This window comes from Rhinichthys klamathensis, unplaced genomic scaffold, assembly GCF_029890125.1.
Source record: "Rhinichthys klamathensis goyatoka isolate OS25496 unplaced genomic scaffold, OSU_Roscu_1.1 h1tg000286l_1, whole genome shotgun sequence".
NCBI lineage: Eukaryota > Metazoa > Chordata > Actinopteri > Cypriniformes > Leuciscidae > Rhinichthys > Rhinichthys klamathensis.
Window position 1 is genome coordinate 277502 of NW_026606805.1, and position 22242 is coordinate 299743.

Here is a 22242-nt window from a genome sequence, read left to right on the forward strand (position 1 = left end):
TGAGAGAAAAAAAGTCAGAATTGCAAGTTTATTTCTCGCAATTCTGACTATAACACACAATTGCGACTTTATATCACGCAATTCTGAGATATAAAGTCAGAATTCCAAGATGTAAACTCGCAATTGTTAGATAAAAAGGTGTGAAACGTCACGTACATCCTGCTGCATTTGTCACCAGACTCTCTGTACGGCATCGTTTTGTTTTGTTTTTTGTTTTTGCAGGTGGTTCCCCAGAGGTTGGAGATTTAGCTGCTCCATGTCAACCTTTCTCACTCGTTGTGAAACTATCCTCACCAGACACACGTCAAAGTAGCCGGAGCAACATTTCTCCATTTACGGATCAGACACGACGCACGGGCGAGTGACGCATGTACGCAATTTCCCTCGAAAACCATCCCGACATGTCTAAAATATTACACTTATAATAGGCTTACCATAGTGAATCAGAGTGAGAAAACAACGTTTTTTAAGAAGAATTGATGTATGGACTATTTTAAATGTTAATTTGTAACAAAGTTACATAGTGTACCTTTAAAAAAAATCTTATATTATTTGTCGAGTTAATTTATAATTTATAATTTTTGCATTAAACATTCCTACACATGATTAATATAGCCTAATGCTCGTCATCATACCGCAATTTCATCAGCCCATAGCAGGCATCTGTAGGCGAACATTTACCTTGTTTATGTTTTTGCGTCAGGTTCGTCCCTATCAAAGTTCCTTCCTGTTCTTTGCTGACGCAAGTCGAGGAACCAGAGCTTGTTTACTTCTGTGATCAGCTTTCAGTAACATGCCCTATCGCAAAACTTTGATGCATTTTTGGCACAAGATTCCCCACTTCACGCAGTAGCTTTCAATTTATCTGTGTAAACTGAGATTCATATAACACACACACACACACACACACACACACACACACGTGGGCTGGGAGAGTTGAAATGATGGTCAGATACATCCAGCCGTTTACAACAGCGATGCAAACTCAAGCATCAACCACCAGGAGTTCGTCTCTCAACTGCCAACTTTTATTCTCAAACAGTTCAATTCATGGTCAGTTATTGCAGAAAGGCATTTTCATCATAATACTCCAAATATGTAAGCAGACACGTATCCAAACTGACTGACTTTGCCGCATCAACACCAACAAAACTGGATTTGGAAAAGGGCATCGGGCTCATGCAGAGCTTAACGTTGCGCTGGCCTGCGGATGTCCTACTTCCTGTGAGAACAGGAAGCTCTTTCCACCCCTCCTTTAACACATTGCTCAGATTTCGCCATTCAGAAAGCCAAAATGCAAATGCAAAGCTTGTTAAATGAATGCAAAGTAAAGTCAAGGCGCTGTAGTGAACTCAAAATTTCGCTGGCCACAAACCAGAGGCTGCTGTAAGCAAATCACTCAAAAACATGTTTAGCCTTAAAAGAAAAATGCAGTGGTTACAACTATTTGCAGCAAACCTTGACAAAGTTATATTTTTTGCACAACAGCGTTTAGGAAATCTTCAGACTGATTACAGTCAATCTCAATCACACTTTTAGCATCAAAAATAATTTCACTCTTCTTCTGGGTCAGTGCTTCTAAGCATTGCATATTTGCGCAGGTTTTATCTTCTCTTGCGTGAGGTCAGGGGTGCAGAAACAGTAAACATGGGCTGTACAAAGCAGTGGGAAACATTAATTGATCTGGTGTGTGTGTGTGTGTGTGTGTGTGTGTGTGTGTGTGTGTGTGTGTGTGTGTGTGTGTGTGTGTGATGGGCTCTTATCAGTTACGCAAGCCAGCATTTACACTATTCCTCCTGTGCAACCACTCCCACTGATATTCTTTTCATCATGAAGGAGCTGCTCCACTCCATCCTTCTCTCAGATCTGTCCTTGCCATCAGTTGTTTGTGATCCTTTCTGTTCTTTTCCCATGTGGACAAAAACTGCAATCTGATCAGCCTCACTCGCGTCAACTCTTCAACTTTAAACATGTTAACCTTTGAAGATATCCTTGGTCTGGATGAGGGCAGTGAACTGGAAAGCTGCTCTTGCTCTTAAATGTTGCCGAAATTATTTACTCTTTTATGATAAGCTGATCAGCAAAAAAAAATAAAAAATTTAAATCAATCTTTCAATTCATTTTCATATTTTAAAATAAATCCGTTTTTTTTTTCAGTGTGACTTTTCAGTGTATCTGACCACATTATTTATATCAGACTATCAGTCTAATTCCACATCATGATCGCAACCTTGATTTACTCTTATAGCATTAATAAAATAATTGTACATTTCACAATATAAAATATTTTTTAAATATACATATTGTTCTGCAATAGTGGCCGAAATTGATAAACAGGAGCCTTGGAAAATTGGCATATTCAAACATTATTAAAAAATAGTTTTTATTATTAAAAAGGATTTTATAGCATATTGCATAGTTGTGCTTGGAGTCAATCATTTTATTTATGATAGCGCAATGAAACATGGCAAATTGTGCGGACTTAGTTCTGGCCAGGCTGTCATACAAAGAAATTATAAACATGCAAAAACAAGAGAAAACCCACGAAATATTAATAACTGATTATGTTGAGCTTTTTCCTTGGAGCTTTTTGTTTTTCTAAGCATTTTTTTTTAAGTAATTTGATGCATTTTTTTAAAAGTAATTTTTGGCCAAATAATTTTGTCAGATAAATAAAACCTTAACCAGGTGTATCATTTTAAAAAGAACAGTATTTAAAATATAAAATATTTGTCTCATATTTTAATCAAACTTGTAGGGTAATAAAGTCAAATATCCCCTCCGAACATCACTTTTGGCCAAAGAGGAGAGAGAATTGAGGCAGAAATGATTTAAGACTGGAGGTCCAAAATTCTTTTAAATTTCGAATAGCAAAACCTATATATTAAATGTCATAAAATGTTAACGTTATGATGAACAAGCCAGTGTTTTATGTATATGGGCCGTTTTGGAGTTGTGAACATTATTTTGTGTTCTGTTGACGTAATAATGTTGATCATTAACTTAATATTGTAGGTAATTTAAACGCAAAATCTCAAATTGTTGATTTTTGTTAAAAAATTAGTTGTAGTAACTTGTCTTGTAATTGGGCAGTGCAATTCTAGTTCCCAGCATGCTTTCCATATGACTGGATCAGGAGATTAAATGTTAAAAGTAAGTGTTATTTTATTTGTTTTTTAGTGAAAGAAAAGACCTGTTAGGGTTTAATGCTGTTATGTTTGACATTTAAAAGAGTTTCTGTAATGTTGAGGTTTTTGTGGCTACCATTGTGCTCAAGAGCAAATACATGACGACTGAGCTAATGCCAGTGACAACTAATCTCTTGTTCATAAAATATACATGCTAAACAAGTCACATTAAGCATGTGCTATACCAGCTGCATGGAAAAATACAAAAACGTACCCTTTATTTTTTTCGACTAATCAACTTAAAAATGTGTGTCCATTCATGCTACGAATTAAGTTCCTCTAAGTCAATGTAGTTTGTTAGTGGAACGTAATTTCATTCGAAGTACACAAAATAATGTATGCAAACCGTTACATTATTTTATTATTTTATCCCTGAAATGTCCCCTAAAAGACTGATTGTTGCATAACAAGTGCATTATGGGTGGAGGATGATGGATAACATGAGTTTATGCACAGATCACTTGGGCAATATCAACCAAACCACCACAAGATTACAGGAAAAACAACACTTGGCACCGTGTGGTCAGAGCAGTTTATGCTTCGAGCAGAGGAGAAAGGAGGTGTGGAAGATGTGGTGTAAATGTGAGGTGGTTTCATGTCCTCTCTATCCATCAGCAGTAATTAAAGTCTTCACTTTGGCTCTTTAAATAAACATTCCTTCCCCCATACAAAAAGTAAAGAAAGGGAGTGAGAGGAGAAGAGAAGGGTAAGGAAAAGGGGGAGGGGGCATGAGGGAGGCACAGAGAAAGGCACTGCTATAACTCCCAGGCAGGATACATCCATATCTCAGTCTGCCTCACTAACAGAGAGCGAGTGGACTCACACACAGCTACACTTCAGAGAGCACGCCAAATGAGAGCAAGGGTCAGTCTAGCACAGCAAGGAAAAACGTTTTTAGAATTTTAGAGATTCTAGAACTTTTTGAACAAGGAATTCCAAAAAAGAACAAAGAGTGCATGTTGAGTTAGACAAAGGCAACGAGAAGAAGAGGACTACTGGACTCTCAGCATCGGGTGAGTGGGGGTGCAGAGGGCTTGATAAGGTGTGTGTGAGACTGACCTATCAGAGGCCACAGCGGGGGAATGCTTGGAATTCACGTATCTGTTTGATTGCTTATTTAACATATTAATTCACATAACTGTTAGATCAGAGACAACTATGCATGTGCACTTCTAGTGTGGAGTGTTGCAAGTGCTGCTACCTTTCATTTAAAGACTGTTTTAATCATGATAACTCTCGAAGTGAATTATTTAACAAGCATTTATTGGCGTTGGGCATGGAAAGTACATTGATTTTGGCGGACGAGATCTGCTACGCCACTGCTGAGCAAAGACAAGAATTTGTTAAATAACATACATAAAGGACATGCTGCTGCAAAAAATATATTTAAAAAACACATAGCAGATGTCTACAGGTGGTGCTGGGGAGGAGGAGGGGTACACACAGACTTTTTCATAATCTCGCCAGTTAAGTTGCGAATATATATTGAAGTATATCTGGTTGGCTAATTCCATGGCATTAGTTTCATGAATGAACTATGTATTTACCAGTGAAGTTATACTGTATATGGATTAATCGATTCAAATAATCAAGTAGAAGCAGGCATTGATCAAAAAATTTAAGGAATCAGTATAAGATCACATCAAACCTAATATAAATAGCAAAGTAAAAACAATTCCACCTATAAAGATTTTTAAGTTGCTATATAGTAGCTCATTTCTTCTTTATACATGCATAAATATGGTTGCTTCTAAGTAGTATTTGCTCCAGATTAATTCTCAATTGTGTGATTCCCAGAAAAGTGGAAACCGTGTTAGCGGGTGGAGCAGTGTGTGTTCTCCAGGTTTGGCATGGTGTGCGCTTGTGTTCAGGCTTCCTGTGAGGGGTGATTGAGTGTTTGTTATATGCTGAGTCACATGCCATACATTAGGCGCTAACAAACAGAACACAAAGGCAGGAAGACAACACAACGGTCAGCAAGCGCACAAACGTGTGCATGTCACCCTCATCATGCATCAGCGATGGCATATTCAGGATCTAGTGTTTAAGGATGAGAGTGTATGTGTGTGTGAGAGAGGGAGAGAGAGTCGGAGACCATCCTGTATCCATATTTAGATGACTATATGGCATTGAGGCCACAGCTGTCTGGCGTGTAAAGTATTTATGTAGTTTGACCTCGGTCTATTGTTCTGGAGGGAGGGGGGGGGGGGGGGGGGGGTCTCTCCACAGCTGTATATGTATATATATATAACAGCCTGTAAAATGATTAAATCAGAGTTGGGGTTCCAGGCCTCAGAGTTCTGGTGTGAAAGGTATATTTCGATGATGCCCTGTCAGCCAGTTCTGCATCTTTATTATTATTAGTATTATTATTTTGGTGATTGTGCTATATTGTATCTTTATGGTTTTGATTGTTAGAGTGTCATGAGATGCAAGACAATTTTTGGAAGAAATTATGACAATAAAAGTGACATTTTCTGAACTGCAATTTATATGACGTTTATAGATTTTGACTTACTTAAAATTTAGAAAACTAAAAAACAACAAAATTAAGCCTCTTGAGGATCATAAGGATTTTAGCATTGTGACATTTTCTCTTTCTGTACTCTGACAAAATCTCATTCTCATTACTAACTAAAACAATTTTTACATCATAGTAGCATTTGTTGGACCACCCGCAATTAATGCTGATTTTATTGTGTCCTGAGAGGATGGATCTCATTACTGTTTGACAAATTTAGAATAAATAAATTATACAAAAACTAAAAGTGAAACAGTGATTGGGGTGCTTCATTATGAAAATTATTATAATTTTTTTATTTGGGGTGACATCATACATACCCATATACATGATAAAAGAGTTGTGTTACTGCGATGTCAAGGCTTCTCACTCTTAATCACTTTATCATATCGCCGGTGTTGTTCCAAACACACTGAAATACCAATTAGTTTCCGGCACAAAGGGCCAATTGGCTTTCAGATAACAATCAGTCTCTGATTAAAGACCTAATTAAAGGATCATACAACCCTAGTTTCCTGGCGATAAGTGATTTAACCTGACTCTGAACTTTAGTAAACAGATGTCAAAGTCACCTATGAACGCATCCACCAAAGTAACAAGCTTTTTTAGATTTCCAAACAATTGAAATAACCGTTTCCTGCAGCCGCTGTTGTTGGCGAACACAAATCACAATCACGAGCCAATACAAGCCAGATGTGAATGAGCTCTGATGATGATAAAAACATCTGCTCAAATTGAACCCTTTCAAGTTCTAAAAGGGAACGAATAATGCTTTATTTTATTATTTTGTAACTTTTATTAGAATATCAGCAGAGTTTTCCATGTTAGATATACAGTAGTCAAAATTTGAAGTGGATCAAAAAAGTTTATCAAAGTTGTCCTAAGACAAGAACGGGTATTGTTAAAAATTCATGTATAGCTTTGATGAAAGGTTTTGATTCACTTCAAATGTTGACTACTGTAGATCCGGGTCGCTAAAGACCCAAATATATAATTATGATTGGCGAAACTATGATTAGCAGACGCTTTTATCCAAAGTGACTTACAAAAGAAGAACAAAGCTTTCATCAAAGAGCCAACATTCGTTATAGAACACAATGCCAGGTTAATTAACTGTAAACCCGAATAAGTTGGCAAAGCTCAAAAAATTTGAGGTAATCAGTTAGACTACACGCAATTTTTTAAGTTAAGAAATTTAAAGTTTAAGTACGCACAACTTGTTTTTTATTTTGTTCTCATTTTAAATGCTCCTAACTTGAAATATTTGAGTAATTCATACACTTCATTCACAGTAAATCACTAATTCATACATTTAACTTAAAATTATCATGTTGTAACCTTAACTGAAATATTTTTAGTAGAGGAAACTTATAGCTTTAACCAGCTAATTCAATAAATGCTAATTTGCTAATTGGTAACAATTCCTTGATAGCAGCATAGCACTTGTTTCATGTACTCATTCAACATTTAATATATAAATGTTCTCAAACTAAGCTCATGCCATGATAACCCTACAAAAAACCAACATGACAGAAACTCTTCTAAACTAGCATAACAAAACATTCAACACTACTAAATCTCCCACTTAACATTAATCTTGCACCAAAAACATTATATAGCACTTCATTTTAGCATTTACTCTCACTTTTGAGCGTCATGGCAAAGCATGCTGGAAAATAAAAAAATCCCAGCCCAGATTCAGTTCGATCTAAATTAAAAGAAACAAGTTCATAAAACTCAAAAACACAATTCAGATCACTTAAAATGTGTCAGTTTTAAGAACTCAAAAGAAAAAGAAAGTTCTAAATACTCACAAAAGTTAATTTGATTGAACTACACTGTAAAAAGTGAACAGTTGGATCAACCTAAAAAAATTACTTCAATTGGTAACACCTAAAAAAATTAAGTTTTCTCAACTTAAATTATCACGTTTTATCAACTTCATTTCACTAGGTCAATCACACTTAAATTATTTGAGTTCATTCAATCCTATTATTTACATTGGTCTGACTTAATTTCACTGCATTCCAACTTAAATGTATTAAGTTTTCCTACAGTTGGATCAACTTTAAAAAAATACTTCAATTGGTAACACCTAAAAAAAATAAGTTTTATCAACTTAAATTATTATATTTTCTCAACTTAATTTCACCAGGTCAATCACACAAGACTCAAATTGCTTCATAAATATTTATTAACATTAATTCATTTCATACGCCATCAGTATTTTTCATATTACAAACTTTGAGAAATCATTACAAACTGTTCATATTTGTTGTGCCAATGGAATTTAATTTACTGACACACTTAACATCCATTCCATTAACAGTCTTTTTGCAAAGCTGTCTTTGCACAGCATTATGCTCAAAACTGAGCCACTAATACATTTATAAAAATAAATATAAAAACATAGTGGTTATGCCCTATGCCCAAAAAACAATTAAAGGGATAGTTCACCCAAAAATGGCTCAAGTTGTTCCAAACCTGCATGAGTTTCTTTCTTCTGCTGAACACAAAAGATGATGTGTTGAAGAATGTTGGTAACCAGACAGTTGACGGCACCCATTGACTTCCATAGCAGAAAAAAAAAAATACTGGAAGTCAATGGGTACCGTCAACTGTCTGGTTACCAACATTCTTCAACACATCTTCTTTTGTGTTCAGCAGAAGAAAGAAACTCATGCAGGTTTGGAACAACTTGAACCATTTTTAGGTAAACTATCCCTTTAATATATTCTTAAATTAGAACCATAAGTGTATGATAAGTGCTTTAGAACACCTTACAGGTAATGCCCTAAATTTAAAGTGAACCAATCAACTACAGATTCGAACATACAACTACACATTCATACTAGACATATGAATGAACAAATGGATAGTCTACAAACATAAGAAAACAAATGAAACATCCAACTAAAACGGAGACATTCTTTCAAACACAGACTAGACATATGCACATTCAAACATTACAGCAAGTTCACTGTAGTCTACTGAAAAGACTTTGAACTTTTGGTGACATCAAGCTGCAAGAGAACTTTCTGGAATACCTCATGTAAAACGAAGTGGTTTTGGGTAAGCCAGATTGATGATGTATATCATCCCGAGAAGCAAGGCACAAGCTGCTGTGAACAAAGGTAGTTCATTCAAAACTTTAACACCCTCGATGACGACACCTATATCAGCCGGTGGTTCGTGATGTTCTCCCCCCTCCTTCCAAATAACATACACCGCCATGGTGAGGTGCTCCAGCTCACCCTCGCAATCATCTCGCTGGTTCTCCTAAAGTAGTGTGCATTAAAAAAAAAACATTTTGCGTTCAAAACTACAAAACACAAATTTAAACTTTCTGAAAAATAAAATCAAAATAGAATATGCGGAATTTCAACTCACAAAGTACTCCTTGATGAGGTCTTGAGGATTTCCCCCCAGGAAAACGATGAGGGCCTTCAGGACACTCTTTTTTGTGTGAATGTTTTCAGTCTGTGAAAAAGCAATTGTGAATATTTTTCTTATTTTTAAAATTCTGAGTAATCTGTAATAGAGAATCAGATTTCGCCGAGGATGGCAAAGGACAAGACAATATAAACATTCACAAAACTATAAAAGTTTGTATTAATGACTGGCCAAAGTACATCACAGAAGTATACAAAATCATTATTCAGATATACAAAAAAACACTGATGTCTACGTTACCGTTAAAAATAGAATATTGTTTTCTTTAGTATATCACTTTTTTAACTGAAACCGTAGTCCTCTGTGGTTCATATAATGCAAGTGAATGGCTACCGTCTCTTTTGAGAGTAAAAAAAAAATGTACACGTGGCTCCAGACAATACATCGAGGTCTTAGGAACTGAAACAATCAGTCTGTGCAAAAAACAAGAACATTAACATGCAACATTGCCATGAACGCACTCAGGGCTGTTTGCTGAGGCTGTTCACAGGTAATCACAAGAAATAATGTTGTAAATAATGTTCAGTTTTTTCCATAGAACGATCGTTTCGCTTCAGTGAACCTTAAACCTCAATGAATCGTCAGGACCCACAGGTATTAATTTTGTTTTGCCTGTATGTTTTTTTTTTTGTGACGCTTTTTGACTTGCATTATATATTAATCACCATGGACCACAGTTTCAGCTAAAAAAAAAAAACTTCTTTACTGTTCTACTGAAGAAAAAAGTCACCTACATCTTGGATGGCCTGAGGGTGAGTAAATTAACAGCATTTTTTTATTTTATGAGTGGACCATCACTTTTAAATTGTCCATTTTGATTGGGTGGTTATGACAATTTCAAAGCTATAAAACAAGTATTTAGGCTAACAATTAAATGTTACTGTTGAACATACTGTGACTAAAATAAGATTGTTTAGTTGATATTAATGTAAAACACACAAGACGTACCTGATCCAAAATTTGAAGAATTTCTGCATTACTTAAATTAATAGAATTACTTACCATGTAACGTTATAGCAATCGTCGTCCTCAGTTGTCAAACATGAAAAAAGCTTTCGGTCCTAAGGGGAGAAAAATGTTGTAGTATTTAACTTAAGTGGTAGAAAATGATTTGCTACAGGCCAAGTAATTAATTAGTTTTGAAAATACAACTATTTCTACAAAAAAACAAACATTTTTTTACTATGGAAACCCCTGATATTTTTTCCTGGATGAAACACCTCGAGCTAGGCGGATGAAACATAAATAAAAATGTATTCGTTTTTATATGTTTTATTCATAAATATTTCTAGTTTCGTTTTATTCTACCACAACTCGCACACAGAGTGAGTGCATTACCGCCCGCGCCCGGCCATCAAATTTAGTCCCGCGCCGCACTCGTTGGGAGTGCACGTCTCTAGATCAAGGGCCCGGCTCGAGGATAGTGACGGGAAATATCGGCCCGACTCGACAAGTTCGGGCTCGGGCAGAGAATCTAAGCTGAACATTATTCAGTAACGCTATTTCGCAAACGAACGTTCAAAAATTCGGTTAATTACGATTTCGTTAGTATTCATGTTCACAAACAACATTAATTAACTCATAAACAACTAATACACACGTCCAAAAGTTGCATATTCGAGTATATTAATTAAAACAAACTTCCAACCTACCTTATTCATCCGAGTGCGAGAGAAAAAGAAAATGGCGGTTGAGCAGAAGTTCCAGACAGGCTCGTGCGTCATGACGTCAGAAAAAAAACGTCTGACGCAGGTGGCCTTAAAGGGAAATTATACTTTGGGTGAAAGTGAGATATTTGAGTGTCAGTGAATTTCTATGCGTTCAAGTTGAATGAGTGTACAATAATCAATTACGATTAGGAAAGCAGAAATACGAAGTACATAGACTCAAATAGTTCTAGTAATCCAACTTACACCCATATTCACTTTTTACAGTGTAATTTGTTTAATTATAATGTTCTAATTTAAGTGTTCAGTTCACTTAAAAATTTTAAAGCAACGGGTTAGCTAAATTTTAGTAAGTAAATGGAACTACGTTGCTTGGCGGAGGAATAAATGTGTTTTACCGTTATATTTTTTGTTGCTGGTGTTTATTTAATGAATAAAATAACCGTTTGTAACCGTTTTATAAAAGCAATAAGCCCCGTGAAGCCGTGTTTTACAACTTTAGAACAACTAAGGGGGTTTTAACTCCTCCTTAGCTATTCTAAACTCACTGTAAATCACGGCTTTACAGTTTATTTTACTTTTGTAAAGTCTTTGATTCTCTATCGTCCTCAGATCAGGATGAGCATGAATGGCACACTGGAGAAGGGGGCTCATCACCAGGCCCTCGACCTCTCCGAAGAGCTCCCAACCAACACCCATCACCACCATCACCATCACCCCAGTTTCCAGCACACTAACTCCCTGGCCTCGACTGTGCCCGCCGGGACCCCGGTGGGGGGGTCTGGCGTGGTCGTGCCGCCGCCGTACTCGGCTGCGGAGGGTCCGCTGGAGCTGCGGGGGTCTCTGGACTGCTGGGCTTGTTCAGTGCTGGTGACCGCGCAGAACCTGCTGATCGCCGCCATCAACGCCTGCCTGGCTGGCTGTGTCTTCGGGCTCATCCTCACTCCTGCTATTGTCATGGTGGTGTTCGGCTTTCTCTGTCATTCAACGGTAAGAGTTGGGAGGAGTGCATTCAAAAAAACTGCTCAAAATATCAAAATAATATACCATGTACCAGTGATGGAGTACTCGAGTCCTGGACTCGGATTCGAGTCCGGCTCGAGTCCTTATTCTCTGGACTCGAGTCCGACTCGAGACTCCATTCTCTGGACTCGTGACTCGACTTGGACTCGCGGACTTGGACTCGGACATATATAAAATCGGACTTGAGCATTCATCAAACGTCACTCACTTTACGCTGCATTCTCGTGAGAGAGATAACGTAACACTCATTTAACACTAGATAAGTTCCTCTACATCTAATCAGCAATTTCGATTTTGGCACGCTTTGCAGCAGCTGAGCTGACCACAAAGGAGCGCTGAGCCAAAGTCGAACGCGCTCAGCGCTTAATCCCGCTTATCATACGATAACACAATTAGCCTATGTTTATTTTAGCTAACAAACTAGACAGCGACTTTGACTATGTCACACATCGCAACCACTCTTTTCCTGCGGAGTTACAACTGCTTAAAGCACTGCATTTGCTGGTTTTTGCCGCAGTTACATTGGGATTTAGTTTGCTTTTCAAAATTGTTTTTCTTTTACCATATTCGTCAAGAAGAATCCATTTCTCCTCCTCTGTCCAATTAGGGTTTCTTTTTTGTTTTCTTTATCCATTCCAGTTGACTGATCATCCAAAAATGTATTTAAACAATTAAATAAATATAATCGTGCCACAGCTAGTTGACAATGATTTGAACTAAGGTCAAAGGCAATTCTAGTGATATCATTCACATTTCTAGCTGCAAGAAAGAGTGCCTGAAAAATGTTGCTTGATTTGGCTTAAGTGTATATAATTTCGACTCGAACACGGGACTCGAGACTCAACTCGGACTTGAACTCAGGTAATGGTGACTCGACTTGGACTCGACTCGGACTCTTCTTTGGTGACTCGGACTCGAACACTGGGACTCGAGACTCGACTCGGACTCGGACTCGACAGTTGGTGACTCGACTACAACACTTTATGATAATGCTGTTTTTGAAGGATGTGACGGCAAATGATTTTGGACATGAGAGTAAAAACGCAGCTCAAAGTTGATCATATAGGACATATTACGTATAGACGCAGGAGCAAAAAACAACCTGAAAACTGTCTAAATAAATAAGCGGACAAAGCTTATTAAAATAATAATATATATATATATAATATAAAAATTGTATCGATTTTTCTTTTATGCCAAAAATCATTAGGCTATTAAGTAAAGATCATGTTCCATGAAGATATTTTGTACATTTTCTTACTGTAAATATATAAAACATTTATTTTTGTGAGTGAATGCAGCACAATTGCAAACATAAATGGACAACTTTAAAGGCGATTTTTTTGCACCCTCAGATTCCAGGTTTTCAAATAGTTGTATCTCGGCCAAATATTGTACTCTCCTTACAAACCATGCATCAATGGAACGCTTATTTAATCAACTTTCAAAATATGCATAAATCTCAATTTAATTTTTTTTTTTACCCATGTGACTGGTTTTGTGGTCCAGGGTCACATATATAGAGTTTATGAAAAGGCTGTTTTTGGAGGATGTGTGAAATGATTTTGGACACGACCGTAAACACGCAGCTCAAAGTTGCTCATTTCACGTGATGAGGACATATTACGTATAGACACAGGGGCAAAAAACAACCTGAAAACTGTCTAAAATAATTATTATAAATTATTACAATTATTTAATTTAATTTAAATAAGACCATTTTTGTAAGAGAAACATTATAATAAAATAGAAAGTTTACACACACACACAAACACAAAAAAGAAACTTTACTCATAAATATAAAACATTAAGTAGAGCTGCACAATTAATTGTTAAAATATCTCGATTCAAACACCCACGTGATAAAAGTCTGTGATCAAAGACTATAGTTCAGATAAACACTGATGTCTACAGAAGCGATCAAAATACAATAAATCCCTTTTTGAATTTGAAACTTCAGCTTCCAAATAAAGATTGTATCAATTACATCGTTACACCAGTAGGTGGCGACTATATTGAATCATTCAAGAGATTCATTCAAGTGAAGTAAAACAAGTAAATTCTTTATACGCGAGTCATTGAATCAGGCAATTTAAAAATATATCTATATTTGAAATATTTAAAAAATAAATGAATGTTTTGTTTAGTTGTCTATTCAAAATCGTGAGAGAATCATAATATCTATTTTAAAGAAAAAAATCTTTAATTCTCGGTTTATTCAGAACAGAGTATGGAGTGGACAAAGTTAAATCATTTTAAAAATGCTTCATTTATATAATATTTATATAGCTACGTTGGGCCAAAAACACTATAAAAAACAAAAAACACAATAACAAAAACTTCACTAAGTAATAAAAGCAGGTCTATACAAAACAGACACAGATTTTGCAGATCTAATATCAACGTGAAGATAATTTCATAATGGTGCCTTCACTGCAAATGCTCCATCAACTTTAGTTTTATATTTATATCTTGGGACAGCCAACAGTTCATGAAAAGTAGATCTAAATAAGCTCTTAAATGTTCAGCGCCAAACAATGTAGTGCTTGCTTTATATACAAGTAATAAAAAATTAAAATAAGTCCTATAAAGACATATTGCGTGTCAAAATTTAGTGTAAAGTGTTACACACTTCAGTGTTGATTTAAAGTAGAAAACAGGGCATTGCATAAATCAAAGTGAGATGAAGTTAGAGCTATTTAACAAGAGTCATTTATGCTAAAAGCATATTGAAAGACAAACACTAAAGGAATGTCCTTTATAATCTGGGAAAAAAAGACTCCGAATAAAAGCTAATCATGATTCAGAGATATTCTCCTAGGGATTTATGGGAGTTTGGCCTCTGTTTCTCTTTGATTCACCAAGTAATCTCTTAATCTCGGGCATTTCTCAGCAGTTTGAGTGCAGGATTATTAGCAGGAACAGGTCAGGAGTTTGAAGATGACGTCAGATGAGAAGTGTTTCAGGACGAGAGTTTAATAATGAGAAAAAAGTTCTCTCACAAAGTTGTATAGTGACTTTAGGGCAATCTTGCACTTTGACCCATGAAGAGAAGATCGTATACTTCTCTCTCAAACGCTACTACAAAATGAACAGACAAGATTCTGTAAGATACAGACCGTCCATCTCACATGCTCTCTGTCCTTAGCTAGACGAAAACAGCTTAAGCTATCGTCACATAGCACCCATGGGTCAGTAAGGGTCAGTGTGTGTAAATAAAGGCTGAATTCTTCCAGCCTCTCCAATTACCAGACCTGCCTCTCCAATTACCAGACCTTAAGATCAAAGATCAATGGCCACTCAGACCAATTAGTCCCCATGTGACACATATGAACGAGAGATAAATTCAAAGATCTGTAAGGAATAGCAGACCACCATGGTGTGAATAGTTTGTCACTTCACATAAGCAGTCGACTCCTCAGATGTCTGTTAAAGACACATAATAGGGTAATTGAAGAGGATAATTGAGACTATTTGTATTGTGAAAAGAGCTATACAAATCAATGTGACATTAGGTGCAGTAAATCATGAAATCGACAACCAAATAAACACACCCCTTCATTGCTCCACCTGCAGAACATCTAAATATTCACAAAAGTGTATGTTTATGTTGTAGGCATTTTTCTTACTGTAGTGGTTATCAACTGGTTTGGCCATGGGACCCAATTCTCCCATGGTCATCAACCCACTTGTTTTTTAAAAAACAAACAAGAACATTTCTTTTGCACAAAAATTGTTGAAACACACTAGTGTATTTTTGTTAAATTGTAAGAATATGACTAACACTGATGGATAAACAGTATTAGCAGTCCCAAACTAGTTTTTGCTACAATAAGGTTGGTAAGTTGGTAAGCCACCACAGTTATTTAAAAAAAATATACAAAATACACAACGTGAAAATAAATTGGCATTTTGGGCTTGTGAAAACAGCAGTTGCCATGTTGAATACACACAATGAACGGTTAAAGAAACATGGAAACTGCTCCTGACAGAATGAACATCATACCTGCATGCAAAACCTTTCCAGCCAACACACGACGTAGCAGTTACGTGATGTATTGGTACTTTATTTTTATTTCAGCACTTATGCCCAGCTGCACTACTTCCTGAACTTCAGCCAGCTCCTTGTTTCCTGTCTGCCATTATTGGACAAATTGATTAATTCAGTGTGCCTGACCTCAGTAGTCACGGCAACAATAATCAGGCACACCTGAATTAATCAATTTGTCCAGGGAAGTTGTTTTTTCTGAGGTGAGAGACTTTTTATTTCTCAACAGGCTACGAAAATAACGTTAGAATAATGACACAAACATATAGCCTGACAACTAGTGATGGCCAAATGAAGCGTTTCGAAGCATTATTGCTTTCCGATACAATTGTGTCGAAAATGGTTCATTACTCGAAGCTTCATTCAGATAGAAATTGCAGCACCATCTCCTGGTGAAGTAAATGTAATGCAACAAAGCTGACAACCATAAAATGCCAGTAGGCTTATGTTAACGCCCCGTTTATGACGTGTTTACCGAGGCGATCAAAGCTGAAACAGTGTAGTGCTGTGAAACTCATTTATGTAGGTGAAGTTTCCAGACACTGATGAATTTCATGTGTTCACCTTGATAATAAAACATTAAGCATTGTGTGTGTGTGTGTGTGTGTGTGTGTGTGTGTGTGTGTGTGTGTGTGTGTGTGTGTGTGTGTGTGTGTGTGTGTGTGTGTGTGTGTGTGTGTGTGTGTGTGTAATTATTTCTTTGCCACTCTCCAATAAACTCTCCTCAACAATAAACTCAATCCACTCTCCTCAACAATAAACTCAATCCACTCTCCTCAACAATAAACTCAATCCACTCTCCTCAACAATAACACCAATCCAAACACCGACTACTACAACACACGGTGTTGCCATGGTTTGGCTTCACTTTTATAAGAAATACAGCCGCCAGGTTTCAAACCTGTCAACACTGGATTGGGCTGTCAAAGCAGTCAGGTGGTTCACTACAGGAGTGAAGCAGTAGGTGTGTTCGACATCGGCTGTGGCTGGATGTAACTGATCGGCGAGAGTAGCCGCGTGCAGGCGGGGAGGAGCTGCAAATGGAGACGTGAAGTCGGACACTTTCTGGTTCCCGTAGTGACAGCTCACGTGGTGTTTGTATACTTTACCACAGCTGAAGTGAAATAAATGCAATATTTGCCAAATACACAGATGTTTCAGAGACATTTTCATTCAATACTTTATGTACTGCTTCATACAGCGTTTGTTTGAACAAGAATAAGTTCAACATAAGCCTACAGCTACTATCAATGAAGTGGAATCAACGTTTTTTAATCAGTTTTATTTTGATAAACATAACACAATACATCGCGACTACATGAAAAGAGTGTTTACTGTTATAAAAAAAATGATTTGTGAGCTTTAGTGGAACTAAAGGTGTGAGAATAAACCGAATAAACACGAAACGCACGTGATCGTTGTCATGCGGTGAATCCGGCCAATCGTGGAACAGCTGTGTCATCATCAGAGCTCGTGCAGCCCAGAGCAGCCGCTCTTCAGAAGCTGCGCTGGCTGAGTTCTTCGGCTACTCTCGAATCGCTCTCGCGGTACTTTGATGGCATACGTCACAGTCACGTGGCGTCGGCGCTGTATCAAGTCGGACAAAATTTCTAACCGGCATGCACTGCTTCAAGTCTGCCGCCGATCGGTCTGCGCAGAGCTGCATGAAGTCGAACAAGCCTAGTGTGTTTGCTTCAGACGTCATTTTCACGTGACTAATGACGTAATGATACAAGCTCCGAAGCAGTGGTTCATTGCAAGGACCGTTCGAGTTTGGCCCTGTCCCAAATGGCACACTTCATGTGCACTTTCGGTCTTGTGGACTTACAGTGGCTGCCGCGTGCGCGTGTCCGTTAAGTCCGTGAGACCGCAGTGTGTCCCATTTGTCGTTTTTAGATCTCAGAAGGGTGCTCGCGAGCGCCCCCTCTGCGGTCGATTTGCGCCCTTGATGCGCACTTTTGCCGAGCCCGCGCTGATGCGGACTCCACAGCAGACGTCTTCCCGACATTCAAAGCGGCGTTACGTTGCGAAAGTGCGGACTCAGAGGAAGACCGCGAGTGCTTAGGGTTCCATTTGGGACAGGGCAATAGAAGCAAGCTTCGGAGCGTCGGTGTCAGACGTAACATCACTGACAACATCTCCGCAGATAAATGACAACGTTTTTCTCAGACACGTCTGACAAAATTTCTGTAGCTAGCCTACACTTTCACGCGCGTCTTTGAAAATCAAAAGTCTCGCATCTGAAAAACATTTAGAATTACGTTTTTTGTTGTTGATGTTGTTTCTTTGACTGTTCACTCCGCGACCCACCAGTTGAGAAACACTGGCTTACTTCACCTTTAAGTACGACTGTATTAACTGTGATTTTTACAAGCATCTCCTTGAGTGAAGAAACCTGTCAGAGTGAGAAAGAGCAGATGCGCTTTATCAGTTTTTCACCCTCCTACTCCCTGTTTACTCAGTCGCTCTTTTAAAACTCCGCTTCCCTCCATCTCACAGGGGAATAGATAAAGAATTTGGGGGTCAGTAACAGTTTCATCCCTCAACCTTCCTCCTGTGCAATGCTATTCAAAGAATCACAGTGGAAAACTAAAATTTGGGATCTGTCTGAAAATACATTACTATTGCAGCTTCAGGCAAGTTGACGGATCATCCAAGCATAAATATGCAACATGCTCGTGAAAAAAGCAAATTCTCTTATATTTTTGTAGTGATCAGGCACAGAGCAGCACAAAGAAAAAAAAACATTCTTTAAAGTGCCTCTATTATTATGTTTTTTTTTCAAATGTTGTTCAAAACGCTGTTTGTGAATGTAAAAGGTCTCCAAAGTTTTAAAGATCAAAGTGCACGACTAATAAAGTTATTGTCTCCTAAAAGAAAGAATCGATTCTGAACTGCTAAAATGAGTCGTCAGTAATTCCAGTCTCTCTCTGTTACAAACCTATGCAACTCATTTGCATAATGCTAGTCTATGGTCTTCGTTGGCTGCCCGTGAACAGCGTCTACTTTGACCCTCAAACACTAAAGTTGTAGCTGAGACTGTAAGAGTTTGGTTTGTGTTGTTTTCAGCACTGTGAACCCACTTTGAACGGACTTCAAAAGGAATTTGTACGGAAAAAAGATGCCATCATTCATCACTAATCACATCAGAGCTGAAATTCAGATATGATAATAGGCATTTCGTCACCAGCGCACTGTAAGTGGGTAGACCAATCACAACAGACTGGACCATCTGACCAATCAGAGCAGAGTAGACCAATCACAACAGACTGGGCCGTCTGACCAATCAGAGCAGAGTAGACCAATCACAGCAGACTGAGCCATCTGACCAATCAGAGCAGAGTAGACCAATCACAACAGACTGGAACATCTGACCAATCAGAGCAGAGTAGAGCAATCACAACAGACTGGGCCGTCTGACCAATCAGAGCAGAGTAGACCAATCACAACAGACTGGAACATCTGACCAATCAGAGCAGAGTAGAGCAATCACAACAGACTGGGCCGTCTGACCAATCAGAGCAGAGTAGACCAATCACAGCAGACTGAGCCATCTGACCAATCAGAGCAGAGTAAACCAATCACAACAGACTGAGCCATCTGACGAATCAGAGCAGAGTAGACTCTCAGAAAGGAGGGATTTGGAGAGTGAATCTTCAAACGAACCGTTTTCAGAATCTTTGAGAAATTAGGTGATGTGCAATAGATATTATGAGAACGTTAAAGTGATTTTGAGAAAATGTAAGTGTTTTTTTCTTGGATGCATGTAAACCTACAGATGGATGTAACGAACGATCAGCTCACTAAGGAAAATGAGCATATGTGCTGTCGGCAAACATTCTTGCCCAGTGTATCTGTTGTTTGTCTGTCCACACCTCAGAGACTCATTCATGCCTACACACACATTCCACCTCTTATCCCCAACCCCACACCAATTAAACAGGGGCGAGGGAAGATGTTTTAGGTTGGGGGTGCTGTGTTGTTGTGGGGGGTTCGTTTGAAGATTCACTCTCCAAATCCCTCCTTTGGAAAACTCTGCGAAAGACAACAAGCGTATCAGTTAATACACTCGTTTAAACAGCATACACACACACACACGCACCCGTCCCGGACATTTTGACTGCACATCACATTTTTGACATTATTGATACGGCTTTATTCAATTGTTAACCGAACGGTCTACGGGACATAAATCAAGCCTTTAAAAAAAGGGTTGTTGAGCTGTTTACACTGTCATATACAATAAAAGAGACTCCACAGCGACAGGAAATAAAAATAAACACAAAAAACATGCCTAGTGCCTACCATAGACTGTAAAAAGGTGCCTATCTTACACAACACTGGTGGACTTGCGCTCAGGAGTAGAGCGGACGAATTATTTCTACTTTTTTATTTTTAATAGCAGCTCTAATTTTATTAAAGGAACACGCCGACTTTTTGGGACTTTAGCCTATTCACCGTATCCCCCAGAGTTAGATAAGTCCATACATACCCTTTTCATCTCCGTGTGTGCCGTAACTCTGTCTGACGCACCCACCACTAGCCTAGCTTAGCACAAAGACTGGAGGTAAACGGCTCCAGCTAGCATACTAATCCCAACAAGTGACAAAATAACGCCAACATTTTCAACAGAAGGTGAAACACTGCTATTTCTGAGGAGTGATTTGCTCGCAGCACCTGAGAAGCCCCATGGTGAGGAGCAGAGAGTTTGCTCAGAGTGTTGCGCTAATCACTCCGCCCAAGTAGCAGTGCTTCGCCTTCTGAGAATATAGTTCCCAGTATGTATACGATTAAAAGATGGCTGTGTCTCTCATATGACCTTGTTATTTGTACACACTGTGACCATACAAATCACAACATGTAAATAGGAAAATGTTGGCGTTATTTTGTCACTTATTGGGAGTAGTATGCTAGCTGGAGCCATTTACATCCAGTCTTTGTGCTAAGCTAGGCTAGCGGTGGGTGCGTCAGACAGAGTTACGGCACGCACGGAGATGAAAAGGGTATGTATGGACTTATCTAACTCTGGGGGATACGGTGAATAAGCTCAAGTCCCAAAAAGTCGGCATGTTCCTTCCAGCGAAACAAGAGCCATATATCCAACACGAGATGCTGTAACTGTGCTAAAACACAGCCAACTAATTATTTATACGCACACTGCAACGGTCACAATATGACGTCACACTCTGCGCAATGTTTAAAAAAATAAATAATAATTTAACAAATAAATGACACTTTTCTAATAGCCCACTTAAAGTGTTTATTACAAATCAATTACAAAATGAAATGAATGAATGTAAATGAACAAAAATGGTCAAATGTCTCTGTGTTCAGGTGCGCCCGCACGGATCGCCGCCGTATTGCTCGGACCTGCTGAATGACGGCGGCTGCGTGGCTCTGCTGGTTGTGGGTTTCTTGCTAGTGACTCCACTCTTGGTTCTGGCCTTGGCCGCGTACTGTCGGCTCGCTCGTCACCTTCAGCTGGGTCTGTGTTTTATTCCTTACAGCCGGGCCGTTTACAAAAACCTTCCCGCGACCCAGCACCGCGGCCTGGCAGGGGGATGCTGTGGACAGCAATCTGGGAAAAGAGAAGGGAAGGGAAAGGTGTGGGTTTAGAAGGAAAGGACTAGTACTGGAGATATGGAAAGTATGGAAAGACACTACTTTTTGTGTGATATATATATTTTAATACTTTTATGTGGGGATTTTAAGGTCTGCAATGTGTTATAAGGAATTCTTACTCATTGATTAACATGTTTTATAGCCAGACACACCATGTTCGTCAATTTGTTATTGCACAATTTCAGTACTTGACATTTATAGAATAATCAAATTCAAATATCCAAAAATGTTGTGCATGTATTCTATGTATAACGAACACTATTGGCCTCATACAATAAGCACATATCTTTTAAGGCATTGTCAAAAATATTTTGTCATATATTTTCTTATATCTGTACAGTGTTGTGTATTTTCTCTTTTCCTTAAATATGTTACATTAAATACATATCAGATACTGTAATTTCACAAAATCGGTGGGCTCTTGTGCTATTTTTTCTCTCACAATGTGGTTTCAGTACGAAAACAACCGAGCTGCTTGATTATATACAATTTATGGAAAATGAAAAATCACTCCGGCTTTCAAAGGTACGGAAGCGTATTGCATTCACTTGAGGAAAAAAATCTACTCTGTTTTTCTGAATTAACGAGTTAATTATCTCAGAATTACGAGATCATTTTTCATGGAAAAAAGTTTTTGCTCTGTTTTTCTGAATTAATGACTTAATTATCTCAAAATTATGAGTAGCTCATTAATTCATAAAAACAGAGTGAAAAAAATGT

The 22242-nt window shown here is 38.0% G+C and overlaps 1 protein-coding gene across 1 annotated transcript; it reads left to right on the forward strand.

The window, feature by feature from the left end:
• The first annotated feature begins 4031 nt into the window (after window positions 1-4031).
• tmem88b (transmembrane protein 88 b) lies at window positions 4032-21932 on the forward strand. Its single transcript, XM_056269640.1, has 3 exons — window positions 4032-4201; window positions 11442-11819; window positions 21235-21932. The coding sequence occupies exons 2-3, from the start codon at window positions 11448-11450 to the stop codon at window positions 21514-21516; spliced, it is 654 nt and encodes a 217-aa protein (XP_056125615.1). The 5' UTR covers window positions 4032-4201; window positions 11442-11447; the 3' UTR covers window positions 21517-21932.
• The last annotated feature ends 310 nt before the right edge of the window (window positions 21933-22242 follow it).